General features: G+C 38.0%; 1 protein-coding gene across 4 annotated transcripts in view; it reads right to left on the bottom strand.

Annotated features, from left to right (window-relative positions):
* Nucleotides 1–21,705, bottom strand: part of nsmfa (NMDA receptor synaptonuclear signaling and neuronal migration factor a) — a 78,681-nt gene that overhangs the window by 10,542 nt on the left and 46,434 nt on the right. For 3 of the 4 annotated variants that reach the window (XM_047373425.1, XM_047373426.1, XM_047373428.1), the window contains 8 exons: nt 20,447–20,499; nt 16,667–16,756; nt 11,917–12,047; nt 9,014–9,097; nt 8,838–8,871; nt 7,907–7,977; nt 7,724–7,803; nt 7,173–7,275 (listed from right to left, as the gene is read on the bottom strand). In XM_047373425.1, the coding sequence (XP_047229381.1) occupies nt 7,173–7,275; nt 7,724–7,803; nt 7,907–7,977; nt 8,838–8,871; nt 9,014–9,097; nt 11,917–12,047; nt 16,667–16,756; nt 20,447–20,499 (646 nt within the window). The remainder of the gene's footprint in view (nt 1–7,172; nt 7,276–7,723; nt 7,804–7,906; nt 7,978–8,837; nt 8,872–9,013; nt 9,098–11,916; nt 12,048–16,666; nt 16,757–20,446; nt 20,500–21,705) is intronic. The other variant, XM_047373427.1, reaches the window with a different exon arrangement.

Here is a 21,705-nt window from a genome sequence, read left to right as displayed (position 1 = left end):
CGAAGGCATTTTAAAAAGTAAGAAAATTTACACACTTTCTATTTAAACAATAAATCTGTGCTTTTCGGCTTGATGAAATTGTGGGTGATATTTTTACTGTGATTTAGTTTTCTATGTGGGGCAAAGTCAAACAGTTTATCTGCCTTTGTTTTTCTTTTCCTCTTTAAGATGCTAAATTAGACGTGGTGGAGAAAAGCATTGCTTTGTGTTTGTTGTTCTGTTTGACGTCTTACAAAAACGATACTTGATAAAGAAGATCCTTGATGCTAGATGAATAGAAGAGATTGTGGAAAGGGTTAATTGAGTCAAAGCAGCCTATCCATAGTGTGAAGGATCTAGAGGCTAAGAGTAAATCCAAAAGCAGTCGTTGGCCTTCGGTAGTTTCTTGTTTGTCTTAATCTCTAAATGACTTTTGACATTAGAAGATACAGATTTAATGCTTTAAAAAAGGAAGACACAGAAGAATCTCTGTGTGACAGTTTTAAAAACTGGGTCACATTGGCTGTCTGACCTTCTCCTCATCCACAGGTTCATAATCCACTGCTTTGAATTGTATTTCTCATTAAAACAGCTCAGCGTCTTTAAAAGCCAATGCTTCCTCTCAACAGAGATCACAGCATGGTCAATGAATTACAATAAGATAAAATTAGGAACATAATTAACATAAAAAATGTCTTTTGATGTGATGCATTTGCACTCAAGTTCCCTTTGATATTTACTGGTGATTTAAATAATTAGCAGTAAATTAATATTCCTTGTACTTTGTTTTCCACATTGGATGTGTACATTTTACCTAAAATGAAACAATTCTCATATGTACACAGTGCCTTGCAAAAGTATTCACACCCCTTGAACTTCTTTACTTCTTTTTGGATTTTGTCACATTATAGCCACAAACTCCGATATCTTTTACTGCCATTTTATAAAATAGATCAACACAAAATACTATATAATTGTTATGTAAAAGGAAACACTTTATATAATCTCCCTTTGCTGTAATTACAGCTGCAAGTGTTTTGGGTTATGTCTCTACCAGCCTCACACATCTAGAGATTTTTCGTTTTTGCCCACTCTCCATTGCAAAACAGTTTAAGCTCACTTATATTGGATGGGGAGTATCTACCAAGAGCAGTTTTTAAGTCTTGCTACAGATTCCCAATTTGATTTAGTCTGGCCTTGGATTGGGCAATTCTAACAGATGAATAAGCTTTGATCTAAACCATTCTATTGTAGTTGTGTGTTTAGGGTTTTTGTCCCACAGAAAGGTAAACCACTGCACTAATCTTCACTGGGCTCTAAAATGGTTCTCTTGGGATTTTCCTGGATTCAGCTGCATTAGTCTTCCTGTCCAATCTGTACAGCTTCCCTGCATGTTGCACAGAAAGCCAAATTTTGGTCTCATCTGACCAGATTGCCTTTCCAACTTGTTTGATGTGTTCTTTAATAGCTTGTGGGAAACTGCAAATAAAACATATACTGCCTTTAAACAATGAATCTTGTTTTGCATACAAGATTTGAGGAGTGTAACAACAAATGCGTGTCCTGTCAACAGATTCCACAACGTGAGATGTGGATCTCTGCAGCTCCTCCAGAGTTATTTTGGGTCTCACAGCAGCTTCTTTGATTCATGTTCTCCTTGACTGACTCATTAGTTTACAATGGTAGTCATGTCTTGGAAGGTTCATAGTTGTGCCATTCACTTTTTTAGTTTTAATGATGGATTAAACCATGCACTGTGAGATGTTCAAACCTTACTTCTGACCTGTCTGCTGTGTTCTTTGGTCTGCTTGATCCTGGCTGTTGTCTAATGTTCTCTAAGCAACCTCTGAGGCCTTCACCTAACAGCTGTATTTAAACCAAGATTAAATTACACACAGCTGGATTCTACAAATTAGATGACCTCTGAAGGCTATTGGTTGCACAGGATTTAATTTATGGGCATCAGAGTGAAGGGAGATACAAAGGTTTGCCACACATAGGTTTTATTTGGTAAAAAATAAAAATCATGTAACATTTTTGCTTTACTTCAAAATTCTGAACTACTTTTTGGTGGTCTTTCACATAAACTCACTAGCAATTTCAATATAATAATTTGTTTAATTGCTCTGAAAAAATAGCACATGCCTATTTTTTTTAGCTTAATGTCTCTTCTATTTTATCTGCATATTTTTAAGGTACATTTTGGATTTTTTTTTCCTTTAACATCTAAATTCTCTGACCTGGTTACACTAAACTAAGGTGGAATACCTTGGTTTGGTGTATTTATTACATTTTATTGCTTCTTCTTAATATTAAAGAATACAATACAGCTATAACACATTCTTAGAATCTGTTTCCATTAGCCATGGGGTCCCACAGAGGTCTGTATTAAAGTCACAATTATTTTCCTTATACATGGCACCTCTAGGACAGATTCTTTGTTCATTTGGGGTTCCTTTCTACTTCTTGGCAGATGACCTACAGATGATACGCCTGTAGTTTTCCAACAAGGGTCTGATACAAGTATACTTAAAGCTTATTATTGATGTTAAGAGGCAGTTATCTCTTAATTTATTTCTATTAAGATATATAAAACTGAAATGATGGTCACTGGTCTAGTTAAGCTAAAACAGCATTATGAAAATATCAATATTTTCAAGGATGACTGTGCTGGTCACTGTAGCAATAGTCGCAGAATGACCAATTTTAAAAATGTGGAATGACAAAATTTTATCACACAGTATCTATTCAACTGCTCGGAGTGGTCTTTGCTTGTTATGTCTCAAGCAGCACATTTTGGACACGTGTTTTATCTTCTATCATGTGAATCTGCTGTTAGTCTCTAATCTCTCAAAATCCTGGATCTCAGTGGATCGCTTGTAAACATAAAATAAAAGTCTTTTTTGAGGCTCAACCATTGGCTTTTAAGGAAAATACAGTCCACATATACAGGTCCTTCTCAAAATATTAGCATATTGTGATAAAGTTCATTATTTTCCATAATGTCATGATGAAAATTTTACATTCATATATTTTAGATTCATTGCACACTAACTGAAATATTTCAGGTCTTTTATTGTCTTAATATGGATGATTTTGGCATACAGCTCATGAAAACCCAAAATTCCTATCTCACAAAATTAGCATATTTCATCCGACCAATAAAAGAAAAGTGTTTTTAATACAAAACACGTCAACCTTCAAATAATCATGTACAGTTATGCACTCAATAGTTGGTCGGGAATCCTTTTGCAAAAATGACTGCTTCAATGCGGCGTGGCATGGAGGCAATCAGCCTGTGGCACTGCTGAGGTCTTATGGAGGCCCAGGATGCTTCGATAGCGGCCTTTAGCGCATCCAGAGTGTTGGGTCTTGAGTCTCTCAACGTTCTTCACAATATCCCACAGATTCTCTATGGGATTCAGGTCAGGAGAGTTGGTAGGCCAATTGAGCACAGTGATACCATGGTCAGTAAACCATTTACCAGTGGTTTTGGCACTGTGAGCAGGTGCCAGGTCGTGCTGAAAAATGAAATCTTCATCTCCATAAAGCTTTCCAGCAGATGGAAGCATGAAGTGCTCCAAAATCTCTTGATAGCTAGCTGCATTGACCCTGCCCTTGATAAAACACAGTGGACCAACACCAGCAGCTGACACGGCACCCCAGACCATCACTGACTGTGGGTACTTGACACTGGACTTCTGGCATTTTGGCATTTCCTTCTCCCCAGTCTTCCTCCAGACTCTGGCACCTTGATTTCCGAATGACATGCAGAATTTGCTTTCATCCGAAAAAAGTACTTTGGACCACTGAGCAACAGTCCAGTGCTGCTTCTCTGTAGCCCAGGTCAGGCGCTTCTGCCGCTGTTTCTGGTTCAAAAGTGGCTTGACCTGGGGAATGCGGCACCTGTAGCCCATTTCTTGCACACGCCTGTAACGGTGGCTCTGGATGTTTCTACTCCAGACTCAGTCCACTGCTTCCGCAGGTCCTCCAAGGTCTGGAATCGGCCCTTCTCCACAATCTTCCTCAGGGTCCGGTCACCTCTTCTTGTTGTGCAGCGTTTTCTGCCACACTTTTTCCTCCCCACAGACTTCCCACTGAGGTGCCTTGATACAGCACTCTGGGAACAGCCTATTCGTTCAGAAATTTCTTTCTGTGTCTTACCCTCTTGCTTGAGGGTGTCAATAGTGGCCTTCTGGACAGCAGTCAGGTCGGCAGTCTTACCCATGATTGGCGTTTTGAGTGATGAACCAGGCTGGAGTTTTAAAGGCCTCAGGAATCTTTTGCAGGTGTTTAGAGTTAACTCGTTGATTCAGATGATTAGGTTCATAGCTCGTTTAGAGCCCCTTTTAATGATATGCTAATTTTGTGAGATAGGAATTTTGGGTTTTCATGAGCTGTATGCCAAAATCATCCGTATTAAGACAATAAAAGACCTGAAATATTTCAGTTAGTGTGCAATGAATCTAAAATATATGAATGTTAAATTTTCATCATGACATTATGGAAAATAATGAACTTTATCACAATATGCTAATATTTTGAGAAGGACCTGTACAAGTATTTCACCCAAATTCCTGAACTGAATAACAATCAAGTCTCTTAAAAAAACCTGACACCTGTTTTTTTTATTCCTAAAACAAAAGCTTGCATCTGTTTGTCTGTCTAGGTGCAGAAATCCCTGATATGCAGTCAGTTCTGCAGACTGTCCATCAACCCTACAGAGAAGCACTTTATATAACAAAGCATTGTTTGGCTGACATGATGGGAACAGACAGATGGGTCAGACAAACACCGCTGGCGATGGTCTGTGGCTGCTTATGTGTTTGCCAGCTAGTGTGTGCATGTGCTATGTTTGTCCTTTTTGTGACATGTTTATGTGTTGCTGTGTGTCTTACTATTTGTTCAGATCAGGTACAGAGAGGTGTAGCTTTATTCGGTATGTGTGCTTCTCGACTCCACTCAGTACAATCACTCCGAAATATGAGAAGACAGCTATACAGGTGGAGAAAGAAGCAGCTCGGAGGGCATGCTGGTCATCAGACATATAAGGCGACCAACAAACACATGTCCAAATACGAAACGAAAGGGCAGAAAGAAATAAAACAAGACACCAAAACAGGAAGACTTGTCAAGCCAAGACAAGAAGAAATTATTAGGTCAGCAATATTTTTTTGTGACAAAAGAAATTATGCTTGATTAAAACTGCCTCATGGGATAGAGTTAACCTATATTAGTCACCTTTTAGGCTTCATTAAGGAGCATTAACGTGGTTAACTCCTCATGTAGGCATTTTATGAACCAATAAACACTTGAGTAGTATTTAATAGAGATAATATGTGAAGTATACATTTTTCAATCACTAAAATCTTCTTTTATTAAAATTAATTGTTGGGATAGCAGTCAGACTGTGAAAAATATTCAGTAGTGATTTTAAATTATTGAGCTATATTTGATATACTGTAATAATGGACCAGAATGGATTATACAGAAACTTTTGTTGTAATTCAGTTTCAAATTTAGTGGGGCACGGCGCATAGCGTGTGGCATGGCAGTCGAGCACGTGACCCATAAACAGGGTCCCCCACACAGCCATCCAGGGGTAAAGTCCTGATCCTGGAGACCTATGACCCACTTCCTGTCTACCCACTATAGAAAAATAACAAAAATAAAGGCCACTAGTGATGCAAAAAATATACATTTTGCATCTGCTGGAAGGCAAAAACAGAATTACTTACTTTTTTTATAAAGTGATAAATACATTCAAAAATTGTGGAGTTTAATACTTTTATAGACAAAAAGGCACCATGATGTCTCTATTCTTTAAAGTGAGAACATTCTAATTTGCGTTTCAAATATAAACCAAAACAGAAACAACTCTGACCCTAAATCTGTGTAGGTAATCCTAAATAATAATAATAATCTGTTGAACATTTTCTGTGCTCAGTTAAAACTATTTAAATAACAGAAATATCTTTTGCATTATCTTTTTTTCACACCTGAACCTCTTCGCTACCAATGCTGACCATAATTAGATCAGATTAAATGTTAGGTTCAATATAATTTCTGTGCTATAATTTGATATTGAATACAGCAGAAATTTAATTTTTATTTCTGTATCTAGAAACAAGAAACAAAGGTATTTGCAGTTTCAGGTGAAGACTGACCCCCACCCAGGGGAAGATGTTTTCCTTTTACCGCCTTCAAACCATGGCCGGAACCGACTCTTATTCCGGTCGCTTTGCACTCTGCCGTAAACCGCTCCAGTGTCTGATATAGGGCATAGCCTCGGGATGCCAACAGAGCCACATCATCAGCAAAAAGCAAAACAGAGACCCGGAGGTTCTTAAACACAATCCTCTTCACTATATCTTGAGATTCTGAACTACATGAGCAGGATCTGAGACAAGGAGCAGCCGTGACAGAGTTCAATGCACACCAGAAATTAGCGATGGTATGATGCAGTGGGAGATGGATTGGGGCTTCATCTGCAGTAGTAAAGTTGATGATTTGTTCTGCATGGTGAGGAAAGAGCTGAGCAAAAAAGCAATGCTCTTAATGTTCTGGTCTGTCTATGCTCCAACCCTCACCTGTGGTCAGAAAATACAGATCATGACAATAAGAATGACATATCATATACATGCGGCTGAAAGGAGTTCCTCCATACGGCGCCAGGGCTCACCCTTAGAAATTGCGAGGAGGTCCATCTTCATGGGGGAGGCTCAGAGTAGAGCTGCTGCTCCTCTCTGTTAAAGGAGGCCAGTTGAGGTGGTTCAGGTGTCTCCTTTTGGAGGTGTTCAGGGTACGTATCACTAAGTGGAGACTCTGGGGCAGACCCACAACTTGCTGGAAGGACTATAAAATTTGTTTGGCCTGGAAACGCCTTAGGATTCTCCAGAATGAGCTGGAGAGACAGATGAGTTTGCCTCCTGGACCTGTTACCCTATGACCCAGTCACCCAATGGATGGATGCAAATTCAAGAAACTTAAAATGCTGGTGACTGTCATGTTTTTTTCTTACACATTTGTTTTATCCGTAACTGAAACAACTATTTTGATGTTTATGGATTTATTCATTTCAACAGTTTGATTCTTGTGTAATATGCCTGAAAATCCTTTAGTAAAGCCTGCTTGCAAAAAAGGAAAACATTGAATTAAACTTTTTTTTTTTTTTTTTGAGAATGTGTATATACCTTTTCACCATTGGGATTTCCCAGAACATAACATCCCATTATGTGGATCACATTGGGCTCTGGGTTGAGTTTACTCATGAAGCGACTTAATCTCCTCCAGAATCTGAACAAACACAGAGAATAAAAGCTTCATGAGTTTTTTTTTGTCCGCCATCAGAATGAAAAATCCTCCAGGACAATAAATAAAAAAAGAAAAATTGAAACAGTTCTCCCATTAAATAACAAAAACAGCACAGTTAAGACATGCTAAGAAATCTCTGATCAGTGGTTGGTAATTAAACATTAAATGAATGATCTGTGAATTGTTAAAGATATTTCACATAATTGAGAAATGTAAAGAGAGTGCCACAACGGCCCCTCTCATGTGTCGATCAGCCGAGAAATAAGAACATTTACATGAGTTTTATTTTTTTTATGAAAACTGCCAGTGCTCTCAGGGTTTTTTCTTCCTTCACATGTCTGTGCCTTAAAGAACATTAAACATAAATGCAAAGTGTCACATGTGACAACAAGACAAAAAAATGGACTAGAAGTAAGAAAAAGCAGCTTACTGGCTCATGTCTTCTTCTTTTTCCACTTTAGCAAAGGTTGCCACTTTGTTCTTCAGCAGATACAGATGTCCAGGGCCTCCCTATTGAACAAATGCAACCCCAAACTTTTAAAACGGAGTGAAAAATCACAGGCGTCCAAAAGGTTCACAATAAAAATATAATATGAATCGTTATTTTCCTCACTTGACAGAAGATAAGCATCCTCCAGAATTTGCTTCCTCTCCTGTATGCTGTGAGCTTCTTGTCTATTTCCTCTGTGAGCCAGAAATAAAGTGGGATGAATGTCAGTGACCAAAGACCATGAACAAATGTAAGAATTAAGAGACCACTCTCAGAGACAGGAGCAGGCATAAAAATGGTGGACAATAAGTTCATGTGTAATAACAAAGGAGGCATTCCTTGGAAGAGTCAGGTGTAATTCTGTAATCTGTACGATTAAATACAGATTCAAAATGATCAGTTAAACTGCTCTGTGTGAGCTTTATTTCACGTAGAGATGCTGTAAAACTCCAGTTTAAATACTTCTATTATGAGCAACACTTTACGAATGCAGACGATAATTTTAAATAATAGTAGGTAAGTCTATTGGAAGGATTAAACAGGATTTAAACACACATTATGAGTTAAATCTAAGCTATTATTTGGAGATTTAATTGAATGCCAGGTTTATTCCCGAACCATTTCATTGGCTTTTAATTCTCGCTCTGGAGAGGAGTCAGAGTTCAGACTTTACTTCTCCAGCAAACTGCTGCACAGCTAAGATGCAACACTAAAGGTGGTTCATCCTATTTTCAGATGGGGGAAATGATTTGTTTCTTTAGTTTTTATTCTCTTGCACTGAGATGATTTCATGTCTATCCCAGCTATAACTGGGGGAGTGGACTTGATGTTAATCCATTACAGAATCAACACAATGATGTTTTTTACTGTGAAATGAGGCTGCTGGTAGTTTAATATGAACTCCACTTGATTCTTTTACAGTTATTTGAAAATCACCCATCTCCACACAAGGAAAGGCATGTCAGCCTTATGTTAAGCAAACAGCACTTTTATTTTAGAAAAAATCCACCATGTTTAAAAGAGCCCATAAACATAATTCAGCAAAATAACTCACCCAAAATGTCATCAAAAGTTGCATGTTCATGGTCCTGTGAGAAAAAACAAATTTTAGCACAGAATACCAAACAAAAACCCTTAAAATAAATAAAAAAAATTATTTTAAATGATGATTGCAAGCTGTAGACGTCCATGTTTTCACACAACATATCAGTGCTTCAGTGCTGGACTCACATAGAGGATGGGGATGATGGATGGATCATCCCTGCGGATTATGGTAGGAATGTACTCTGCTTTGGGAACCTTAGAGGAGATCAGCTGAAGGTGGAGTAGAAAGAAAGGATGGAGAGGATAGATCTGTGAAGGTATTTGTGAAGTAACTTTTGCTCATTAAAAAAGACAGTTTTAACAAGACAAGAGGGATCGATAGGAGCACATAGAGCAGCAAAACACAAAGAATGAACCCAATTAAGAATAAACATCTTAAACTTAGATCATGAACACATAAACTACTCCTGAGGTAAACAATTTTCCCTTTTCTGTCAGGTTCCTGTCAGCCTACATGAATTAAATCAATTTATTTCTCCAAGCCTCTCTGAGACATGAGTTACTCTTGACATCGCTACAGATTAATGCTGTTTTTGGTGCTAGTTTTTGCAGTTTAGAATGATTGTACAGGTTAATTCTTTATTTTATTGCTCTTAGAAAAGTCATCCATGGTTTTATTTGATCCCAACTGGATTTTTGCAATAGCCTTTATGATGAGACTGGAGAGTCACAGATCAGTCAAATGCAGTTGGTCCAAATGCTGCAGCTCAACTTCTAACAGGCAAACCCAAGCGAGACCACATTACTCCCCTATTTGCTTCTTTGCACTGGCTACCTCTGCCTTTTACAATTGATTTGAAGAGTTTATTATTTGTTTTTAAATCTTTAAATAGGCCAGTAACTCGTTACTTCAGTGAGCCTTTAACTCTTCATACTCCAGCTAGATCATTGAGGTCAGCTGAAAAAGTTTTTCCCATGTTCAGGTAAAAATACAGGTCCTTCTCAAAATATTAGCATATTGTGATAAAGTTCATTATTTTCCATAATGTCATGATGAAAATTTAACATTCATATATTTTAGATTCATTGCACACTAACTGAAATATTTCAGGTCTTTTATTGTCTTAATACAGATGATTTTGGCATACAGCTCATGAAAACCCAAAATTCCTATCTCACAAAATTAGCATATCATTAAAAGAGTCTCTAAACGAGCTATGAACCTAATAATCTGAATCAACGAGTTAACTCTAAACACCTGCAAAAGATTCCTGAGGCCTTTAAAACTCCCAGCCTGGTTCATCACTCAAAACGCCAATCATGGGTAAGACTGCCGACCTGACTGCTGTCCAGAAGGCCACTATTGACACCCTCAAGCAAGAGGGTAAGACACAGAAAGAAATTTCTGAACGAATAGGCTGTTCCCAGAGTGCTGTATCAAGGCACCTCAGTGGGAAGTCTGTGGGAAGGAAAAAGTGTGGCAGAAAACGCTGCACAACGAAAAGAGGTGACCGGACCCTGAGGAAGATTGTGGAGAAGGGCCAATTCCAGACCTTGGGGGACCTGCGGAAGCAGTGGACTGAGTCTGGAGTAGAAACATCCAGAGCCACCGTGCACAGGTGTGTGCAGGAAATGGGCTACAGGTGCCGCATTCCCCAGACCTGGGCTACAGAGAAGCAGCGCTGGACTGTTGCTCAGTGGTCCAAAGTACTTTTTTCGGATGAAAGCAAATTCTGCATGTCATTCAGAAATCAAGGTGCCAGAGTCTGGAGGAAGACTGGGGAGAAGGAAATGCCAAAATGCCAGAAGTCCAGTGTCAAGTACCCACAGTCAGTGATGGTCTGGGGTGCCGTGTCAGCTGCGGGTGTTGGTCCACTGTGTTTTATCAAGGGCAGGGTCAATGCAGCTAGCTATCAGGAGATTTTGGAGCACTTCATGCTTCCATCTGCTGAAAAGCTTTATGGAGATGAAGATTTCATTTTTCAGCACGACCTGGCACCTGCTCACAGTGCCAAAACCACTGGTAAATGGTTTACTGACCATGGTATCACTGTGCTCAATTGGCCTGCCAACTCTCCTGACCTGAACCCCATAGAGAATCTGTGGGATATTGTGAAGAGAACGTTGAGAGACTCAAGACCCAACACTCTGGATGAGCTAAAGGCCGCTATCGAAGCATCCTGGGCCTCCATAAGACCTCAGCAGTGCCACAGGCTGATTGCCTCCATGCCACGCCGCATTGAAGCAGTCATTTCTGCAAAAGGATTCCCGACCAAGTATTGAGTGCATAACTGTACATGATTATTTGAAGGTTGATGTTTTTTGTATTAAAAACACTTTTCTTTTATTGGTCGGATGAAATATGCTAATTTTGTGAGATAGGAATTTTGGGTTTTCATGAGCTGTATGCCACAATCATCCGTATTAAGACAATAAAAGACCTGAAATATTTCAGTTAGTGTGCAATGAATCTAAAATATATGAATGTTAAATTTTCATCATGACATTATGGAAAATAATGAACTTTATCACAATATGCTAATATTTTGAGAAGGACCTGTATAAGGGAGATTAGGCTGCTCAAAACTGTGGAATAAACTACCCTTCCACATAAGTACTTCTCGTACATTAGATACTTTTAAAACACATTGAAAACCTCTTTTAAACCTAAACTGATGCGTATTCACTAAAAGAGCAAGTTCATATTGACCTCTGTAGCTTTCAGATTTCATTTTTCTGCTGTCCTACTGAAGTTATGCACCTCTAGTAGAAATTCCAGGAAACTGAAGAAAGTCTGATATGTTGCAACAATCCTAAAGTATTGTACTAAAACAATATATTTTATAATGAGCTGATATTCTTTTATTTTTATTATTGACCAGCACATTTTATTTATTTAGTTATCACTGTTCGTTTTGCCTTAAAGCAATAAAATTGAGCTGAAGTTTGTATATTTAAATTGCCTCATTCAGTCCCTGTAGGTGTGCATTTTTATTTTGCTCTACAAAGTACAAAAACATGAATTACAGAATAGGAAAGCTACTAATGAACTACTAATAATTATTACCCATGTGCAAAACTTATCTTACCATGATTTTGGGAGGAACAAAGTCATCTCCTTCACAGGCTAGCCTCTCCATCTCTTTCTCCTCCTCCCAGTCTAGGGCATCATCCAGGGCTCCATCTTCCAGGGCGTTACCGGAGGTCTGCAGTTCTCCACCTGGAAGACAGTAGGACACAGTGCTGTGCATCAAGAGCTGAGGTAACAGGATGTGTGTGGAGATGCTGGCAGAGTGGCAAGATGGTGAGAGGTAATTAGGGAGCAGAGACTAGATAAGAGCGAATATATGAGAGGGGAGAGGATGGAGTTTTTAATGATGACAAAACTGTGAGAAAGTGACATTAGGATCTTATTTATATTATATATAGGACATAAAGCATAAGGAGAGTATATAACTTAATCACATGAGATCTTTTGTTAAATATTTCCTGACAGTGTACACCTGTTGCTGCACACTGCCAGTCACCTGGCTGAAAGAAGGATCCAACACATCTTATGCTTACAAGAGAGAAAAATGTGTCTTTTTGAAAATATTTCCAGCTGCTAAAAACAGTCAAGGTGTGGGAATTAAAGAAGTGACATCTAGCCTAACAGCCTGACTAATTACCCAGCTATAATAATACCATGTTGTACTTGTGCTATTCCTTAAAAAGGAGAACTGCAAAAGGCATGATATTCTAGGAAAATACAATTAAATTCAAGTGGTGTTTATATTGTATTTAATCTCAAGATGACGCATGATAATTCAAATAACCAAGAACATATGGTGTTGATGCAAAGAAATATTATATTATATATGCAATATTTGAGTAACTACCATGATTCTGTGAAACATGATATTTCTAAACAAGGTAATCCTACATTAGATGCAGCAATTTGTTAGATTCATTAGTGTATTTTTCTGGACTGGTGTATTTTTAATAAAAGGCTGTTTCACTGCACGACTTATGATGTGATCAGAGCTGCAGATTTCATTCAAGGGCTTCTGAGAGTAATTTCCGATCTTAAAAGACATGTTCTTCAAAGGTAAGTGGAGGAGTGGTGGGATGAAAGCCTCCTTAAACAGATTGCTCTGTTAGGGCCTTTTCAAACTGTGGATTGCTGCATAAAATAGACAGATAATAGGCCTATATTTCACAAATGGAAAGTTCCAGTGTTGATAGTTACAATAGTGCATCTGTTTTATACTAAACCAGTATGTTCATTGGTCTTGCCAATGAGAAGAAGCAGAGAAAATGTTGATGACACAGAGACCCTTCTTGGATTTGTAGCTGTTTCCACATTGATTGGCTACTTTTCACTCACTGAAGAGTAGTTTGAAAGTTTAACAGCAAAAATCTCTGTTGCAGTCCAGCATGAAACACAAATTACAGATGGATTTCAGAGTGGAGCACATATTTTGGGTTTGAAAACCTCATATAGAAAACTGCTTTGATGTTATTCTGTGATTTGTAGTGCGAGCACAGCACAGCTATAGCCACCTATCCTGTGGCACCAGAGCCAGCCCAGGGCAAAACCCAACCAGGCCTTTGAGCCCCCAGGCCAGCAACCCCCCCTACCAAAGAATGTTTGGGATAGTTTAGAAGGTTTATTAAATGTTACATTTCTTTTTCGATTTATTATAATATTTCTCTAATACACCAGGTGTAGCTTTGCACAAATCTTTATCACATTGATAGTTTTAAGAGTCATATTTTAATGCAAATAGTTTAATTATCTCTGCTGCTGGTATCTCTGCTGGGATCACATTTAATGCACACTGTATGTGTAAATAAATAACAATAAATAACCGACAGTCTTCTGTGGTTTTGTAAGCACTGCCAATTATACTTGACACTTGTTTGTTGTCTGTTTTACAACGCTGTACCCCAGACATGACCGCTAGTCTAAATGAGTCAGAGAAATAATTTCATCTCCACTAATTTGCTGCTGTTTATTTATTTAACTGTGAGTAATGTGAGGGTGAAAACAAACACATTGTGTGATATGGTCAATAAGTTGCTTTGTTGTTAAAAATGAGGGGTGTTAAATGCCTAACAAAACTATTTTAGTGGCGCTTTTGTGGTGGGTCCGTAATAGTCTTTTATAGAAGTGGACCATCAAATCAAATTATGCTTAAATCCTCATACAATCTTGGGCCTACTCGGCATAGCATTTGTCACCTTTAGTTGGTAATTTAAAGAAATGTCTTTGAAATCTACAAAATATGGCATGACTCTTGGAAAATCAAACCCTCCATCTCAAATGTATCTTTTGTTTAACAGCTTGCATGCACTGACATCTCAATGTTTCTTAATGTTTGGCAGCATTCTGTGCTGCAGGCTTTATTTTTCTGATGATTTTTCTGAACCGCCACAAGTCTGGTTCATCCTTGAGTACAATTTCCAGAAGCCTGGCAGTACCACATACATCTGTTCAAACCGTTATACACGGGTATAAACAGAATAGCAAGGTCCAGCCATCATGCCATTCATGCATTAGTACTTACAGACATGTCCTGACTAAACTAAACTAAAATCAAATTGTTTGGCCATCATTACATTGGTGGTACAAGTGCCTCCCAAAGTTGATGACGTGGGAAGTCCATTTTCATAATAACCTTAAACATAACAACAAATTAGTTACAGGGTCAATGGTTTTAAGTGGCGATCACAAATCCTTGTTCTCAGTCCTGAGCAAAAAAAGTGTGTGAGCAAGGCGGCCTACAACATACAATCCTGACTCAGTTACACCATTTATGAGATGCTTGTGCAACAATACCCGAAACTTTTGACCCAATTTATTTAGTTTAACAGGCAGGTTCTCCAAATACAAATGAAATGTATGGGAACATCAGATTTTGTAGAAATATTTGAAAAAATCTTTCATTATTCCTATTCTTTAAAATGTTTTCAGATGCAGAAATATCATGAGCCATCTACTTTGTGATGTCAAGGATTTCTTTAGCGCATATTCATTAAATACATCAAAACACATAACTCCCACTATTTCCTTCATTTTCTGTTGGGTTCAAACAACCTGCAAGACATTTTTTGCTCCTATTAGTTGTCGGCTTTAGACCCAAAATTTAAATCGGCAGATCAGATCCAAAAGAACATCGCATATCTAAATCACTCAGGAAAATCCTAATCGGTGTAGCTCCACTAAAGGCCTGTTTGTGTAAATTTTATGGTTTCAGTATTTGTTGTTTTTTGGTTTTGGCTTTTACTTCAATTTCAATTTCAATTCAATTCAATTCAGTTTATTTATATAGCGCCAATTCACAACACATGTTGTCTCAAGGCACTTCACAACAGTCATGTACATACATTCCAATTAATCCTAATCATTGAACAGTGCAGTCAGAGTTAGTTGTTTATTCAAATTGGATAAAAAGTTTTTCTATCTAAGGTAACCCAGAAGATTGCATCCAGTCAGTGTCTTGCAGCATTCACTCCTCCCGGATGAGCATGTAGAGACAATGGACAGTCACTGTCATTGACTTTGCAGCAATCCCTCATACTGAGCATGCATGTAGCGACAGTGGAGAGGAAAAACTCCCTTTTAACAGGAAGAAACCTCCAGCAGAACCAGGATCAGTGTGAGCGGCCATCTGCCACAACCGACTGGGGGTTTGAAAGAACAGAGCAGAGACATAAAGAGAACACACTTAAGCACTGATCCAGGAGTACTTCGGCGTCTGTCTTTCACGTTTTATTCAGTTCATCTGTGCATTTGTTTGTTTCAGTTTCATGCTGTTTGCACTCATATTGCAGTCTAATCTTGACCTTACCCCTGGTTTGTAATCATCGCACCGGTTTTCTATCCTTTCATTTACTTCCTCAAGGTTTTCATAATCCTTGGTTTTCAGTTGTTTTTCTCAGATCCTCGTTGTCATCAGTTGCGCTCTGGTATATTTATCTTTTTTGTCCACTTGAGTTTCAGTTTTTAGATATTTCATGTTGGATCTCCCAACTGCAGAAGTCTATGATATCTCTTTGGTAATTTTGTAAAATTACATTTTATGATGAAAAAAATTGTAGCGATGAGGAAAAAGAGCATGTAAGGAGATAAAATGACAAAATGGGATCAGATTTAATGCCAACAAAGATACATCAGAGGTTCAACAGCAACGTCAATGACCAGATTAGACTGTCATCAGTTCATTTATTTTATTAAAGTTCATACTGAAACACTGATGGGAGGTGGAAAAAAAACTTAAACCACAAACTAGAACATTAGTGCACACAAACAGCATGCAAACAGGTTGAGCTGACTCACATATCAAGAGCCCTGCAAAGGCACAAAAGACACACAAGTTCTTACAGCAACATTTGTACTAGCTGAAACATCTGGACTTGGACTCATACTCCATTGTGGAGGACATACTCACAGAACGAGAGAGCATCACAAACTTGAAGACCCACAATCAGAGGGAGACAGATGGACAGGGTCAGAATCAACAGCGGAGACATTCAGTTTGTAGGTGTGACTGTCATTAAAGTGTGACTCTATATTTCTTTTTTTTTTTTTTTTGCAGTTTGTTAGTTGTTCTTAGTCTACAGAGCAGACTGTACTCTCTACTCCTTTCCATGTTATGGTGGTATTTAGAAGAGCACAAATATTTACCTTACAACATCTATTTGTGAATAGTATTTAATTATTTCAGTTAGTTTTCATTTTTGCACCATTTGCAAGTACCTGTTGCTTTTAGAAACTGTGTCAGCATCTGAAGCTCTGTTTTGGTGTGTCATTAGGTGCGCACATAAGCGTGTGTGTGTCAGTCCTTGTTAACTCACTGTCTTTCGCCTCATGAGGAGAGTCAGTCTTGACTGGGGTGGGGTCACTCCAGGACCTGCTGAAACTCTTCGATCTACGTTCAGCGAATGCTAGTGCAGGCGGGGAGAGAGAATCACACACGAACACTCGCTCTCACACTGTGTCGCAAACACACACCAGGAAGCCTGAAGAATGGCTTTTATCTCAATACACACACCACCAAAAACCAAAGCGAAAGAGTGCAAAGACTGCTGCAGCTACCAGAGCACAGATATAGAAAGCACAAAGACCAATAACTCTTCTCCACAAATGCAAAAATTGCTTACATACAAAACCAACAAACAACTGAGAACGCAAACAGCACACAGTCATCCTTTTGCATATTATTGCATACATGTTCATCAATATGTGTTTGAAGAGACAGGGGAAATTTCACAAAGCTATTTGCACATTCTATTTGTGTGCACACCAGGGTTTGATCTTCATCTTCTTAATTGTCTCTGCTGTCTTTTACCATCTGCACAGATGTGTTAACATCATTTCCTATTATTGACACACTATTTTAAAATGGTATTCCTCATTGATACAGTTTCATGTCACTCTTGAGGAGCAGTTCATTAGATCCGGACCTGGAGCTTCCTGTGACAAAATGTTTTTTCAGTCTCTGATCATTTTCACACCACCTGTGTTTGTGACGCATCTGCTGGAGTTTATGGGTGTGTTTACTTTTGTGTGTATTCAGTGTTACTTGCTTTGCAAATTTTGTCCAGACATTTAGCAGTCAGGATGTCAAATGTGTGCAAAAATGCAGGAACTTGATTTCCAGTGACTAAAACACAATCAGTATTGGTTTGCACGTTACTCATAAAGCCTTACTTAATACGGATATCTCAGCACATGTAAATAATAGTGAATTAAAATTTTATATTGTTGTTATTTTTATTTATGTCAACTGTATGTTTGTCTATGTGTAGCACCTTACCACCAAAGCAAATTCCTCGTACGTGTGAAACACTACTTTTCTGATACGGATTTAGAGCAATTTTAGACTACTCAAAAGAGTTTCACTTACTGGATCATTAAGGTCCCAAGAGGCAATATAGTATTTTTATTTAACAGCTTTTAGGATTTAAATATTTTTCTTTTAAAGACACATTTATTTTATATATAATCATTAAATCTTTAATGATGTTTTGTCAATAAACAATTTTAGAAAATGTTATTCTGTGATACCATCACGCTGACAGGGCTCTTTTTTAAGCTTTTAGAACTTTGACTTTGTTGTATGCATAACATAAACAAAAAGTGTAATTTTCCTTGGCTGGCTTTCGGTTAATTTGGATTTCTTATTAAAAATGTCCCCTATGTGATGTGCCATCAGATAATGTGGCTTTCAAGTCATTGTCATTTCAACTGAGGCTCAGCAGCGATATGAGAAAAATTTACATCTAAGCATAAGGTAAGGTAAGGTAAGGTAAGGTAAGTTTATTAATATAGCGCTTTTCAGCAACGAGACACTCGTTTGATTTAAAAGATGATTGAAGAAGCTGCTCAGATAAAACCATTAACATAGCAATTAAAATCAGAAACTAAATTGAAGAAAACTACCATTCGAATAGTTCAAAGAACAGCCAAAATGGCAAAGACTCAGCCAATAATCACCTTCGGTATGATCAGTGGTGGTCTACAGTTACCTCTGAATGCGGTAACCATTAGAAAATGGCTATGTATAACCAAGCTATCGAAAAGAAAATAATAAAAAGTCCCATTTAAAAAAAAGAATACATGTGATTAAGCAGTTACAATTTTCCAAAGATTATACTGACTGGTATAAAGAGCAATGGATCAATATTTTATGAACTGATGAACAAGATTGTTTTTCCTGTGTATAGGAGCCAGAGAGAGTTGGTCAAACGGACCCCAAAAACTGAATTCAAAACCACCGTGAAACATGGTGCCTCAGACATAATGATGGTAAATGGAATGAACTTATATAGCACCTTTCCAGTCATACAGACCCACTCAAAGCACTTTACACTAGAGCCACATTCACCCAATCGCACTCACTAACATTCACACGTTCATACACCGATATGCAGATTGGTAGGCAACTTGCCCAGGGGCACATTGACATACAGCAGGAGGAAGCTGGAATCGAACCCACAACCTTCCGATTGCAAGATGACAACTCTTCCTACTGAGCCACAGTCACCTGTGGGGATGTTTTTCGAGCTATGGCCAATTTCAGGCCGAATCAGTCTGAATGTATCAAAATACTGTGGCCTTGTGTCAAAAAGGACATTCCCTCGAAATGGGTGTTTCAACAACAACAAAAAGTCTCCAAACACATCACATTGGCCATCTCTATCCCTACAACAAAATCTATTGTGACATCAAACATGCTGTTTCAGAGGTAAAACAATGAAGAGAGCTGTGAAATGTAGTCCAGTGGTCCTGGGCTGGAATATGTGTTCAGCAGGTGCTAGTTGGTCTGCTCCATGCAACACAGATGTGACAGTTTTCAGAAATAGTGACTTTACAATTAAATATTAGTCAGTAATTAACAGGAAAGCTAAATCTTCAAGTATTGTTCAGTTTATGCAGCAAAGGTTTGAGAGAAAAAAAAATGCTGACACTATTTATTAACCGCCTAATATTCTTTATTCCTGACCTTCTGCAGACTGATTATAAACAGGGCTGGGACTATAACGCATTAATTTTGATTAACCACAGAAAAAAATATACGTTAAAAGAATAAACACATTTAATTGCACTGTGAAATGTAAACCCATATGCCATCTGAAATAGTGTTCACATCTGTAGCTGTAAGATGTCCCAGTGTAAGTGAATGCAGCACATAATAACCTGCCGGCTATGTAGTGCTCCCTCTGTTCAGCGGAGCAGGCAGAACAAACGGATAACAGGATGTTGAACAGCATCTGAGAGTAAACTTCACAGACGATTGAGGCCCAACATTTAAAATCTACACCTAGAGAGTGTCTGTGGTGGGATGGGACATCCCAATGAAGTGAGAGGAAAATAACTGCATGAACATGTGTTAGTACTGCTATGCCACCATACTTTAAATCCAGAATGTCTTTCTGTTTTTACTTTATTGCTAGAAAAATATTCTACATGAAGATTTAAAAAGCCCATTTCCACTTAAATGCAGTGATTGTAAAGAGTGACAGAGAAGGCGTGGCACACTTCTGAATATAAAATTAAATAACTACATCTGGATCTGTATGGCTGGATGAACCACTGCATGAAAGCAAAGCAACAACATTCCAGTTTCCGATCACCTAAACTGCTTCACATCATCAAAATTCAATTTTTTTGTCTCATTCAAACATTTGATTTAAAAAAAATGAAATTAATCACACAAAAAAAAACATCGCAACAGATTTTATAGTTGCATTTAATTTTTTTGTGTTTTTCTGTGGTTTTTTTATTTTTACATCTGTGTATTTCTTAGGAAACAAACGGATGTCAACCTTCTATTTTTGAAAATTCTTTAAGTTTGCTCAACACATTTACTTTGCAGTTTGCAACCAACCAAGAAAAAGACATTCAAAATACACACATTAGATGCACATAGGTCCAATCATGCAAATACTTGCCTTTACTAAGATACACTGTATGATAAATAACTTTGGACAAGTAGGGCAAACGAGCAACATTTGGTGCCATACACATGCAAAAGAACAGTTAAGAAAAAAATGATGATGGTGGGGTGAATAACATCACAGTCAATTTGAACAAAGATATCAACCGCTTACATACACACATATCTGACTCACTCTGAGCTTTAATCCTTCTGCTGCCCACCATCCGAAGATGCTTGCGGAAGTTCCTGTGGGAAGCCAAATCATAGTGGAGGAAGGGCATCGGAAGACAGAGGATGGAGGACCACAACATGAAGAGGAGAAACAGGAAGGGGTAGGTGGGTGGGAGAGCCGGGCAAAACAAAAAGAAAGGAGTTTACTGTCGAGACTTTCTCAAAGGTTGAAAAGGGACTATTAGGTAAATAAAGCGTGCGCATTTTGTTGTCAGCGTGAGCAGAAAATAGGTTTTACAGGCAGAACATGGGTGTAACATTCTCTCTTATTACTGTGGCAGTTAAAATGGGCTGTATAAGTATTTTTGACAGTAACATCTATTCTTGTGTAAACATCTGAAAGTCAGGAGGTTATTCATGCAGCAACTAAATGGGAAACCCAGTTTGTTTGTCTGATGTTGCTTTGTGTTGGTGTAGGATGTTTCTCTAAAGAAAAAAACATAATCCAACACCAGATATTTTTTCTTCTCAGACACATAAAAAATCAAATAAAGGAATAATATAAAAAACACAATGAATTAGGTTCTATTTGCCTTAACTAAGAAACAACAAGGTGAGGCATTTATTTCCTGCCATGAACGTTCAAGCAACGAGTGTTTTAATTTTTTACTACTGCTTCTTTAGATAAATCTGCACAATGGCTTGTTGCTGGAGACATCACAGGAGTAAATAAATCCTAAAAAGAACCTTTTACTGTGCGAATATCTATGTTCTCTATTTTTTATATTAGACCTTAAGTTAGGTCTCTAAATACGTACATCAATAATTTCTTCACATTTAAAATCGGAAAATAATCCTCCCATCTTTAATTCTCTTTGAACATGAATTGACAACCAATGATGTGCAATAACCTCTGATAATTTACTGATTCTGTGCCTTAGTAGACTGAGTGGATTAATACTGTAGTTGGACAAAATGACGTGACTTGTGAAACAGAGATGATGCGTTGGTTTGATGGAGGTTCAGTAGAAATAGTAACTAGATTCTAAGCTTCCACTAATAATTCTTGGTTAGTGCTGCAATGTAAAACAGTGGTCAGAGGGATTTTAAGCCATTCTTCTTGCAGGATAGTGGCCAGGTCACTACGTGATACTGGTGGAGGAAAACGTTTCCTGACTCGCTCCTCACACCCCAAAGTGGCTCAATAATATTTAGATCTGGTGACTGTGCAGGCCATGGGAGATGTTCAACTTCACTTTCATGTTTATTAAACCAATCTTT

Source organism: Girardinichthys multiradiatus, chromosome 8 (genome assembly GCF_021462225.1).
Source record: "Girardinichthys multiradiatus isolate DD_20200921_A chromosome 8, DD_fGirMul_XY1, whole genome shotgun sequence".
In the NCBI taxonomy this organism is placed as follows: domain Eukaryota; kingdom Metazoa; phylum Chordata; class Actinopteri; order Cyprinodontiformes; family Goodeidae; genus Girardinichthys; species Girardinichthys multiradiatus.
The sequence above is the reverse complement of the archived record's forward strand: the minus strand, read 5'-3'. Positions and strand labels throughout refer to the sequence as shown.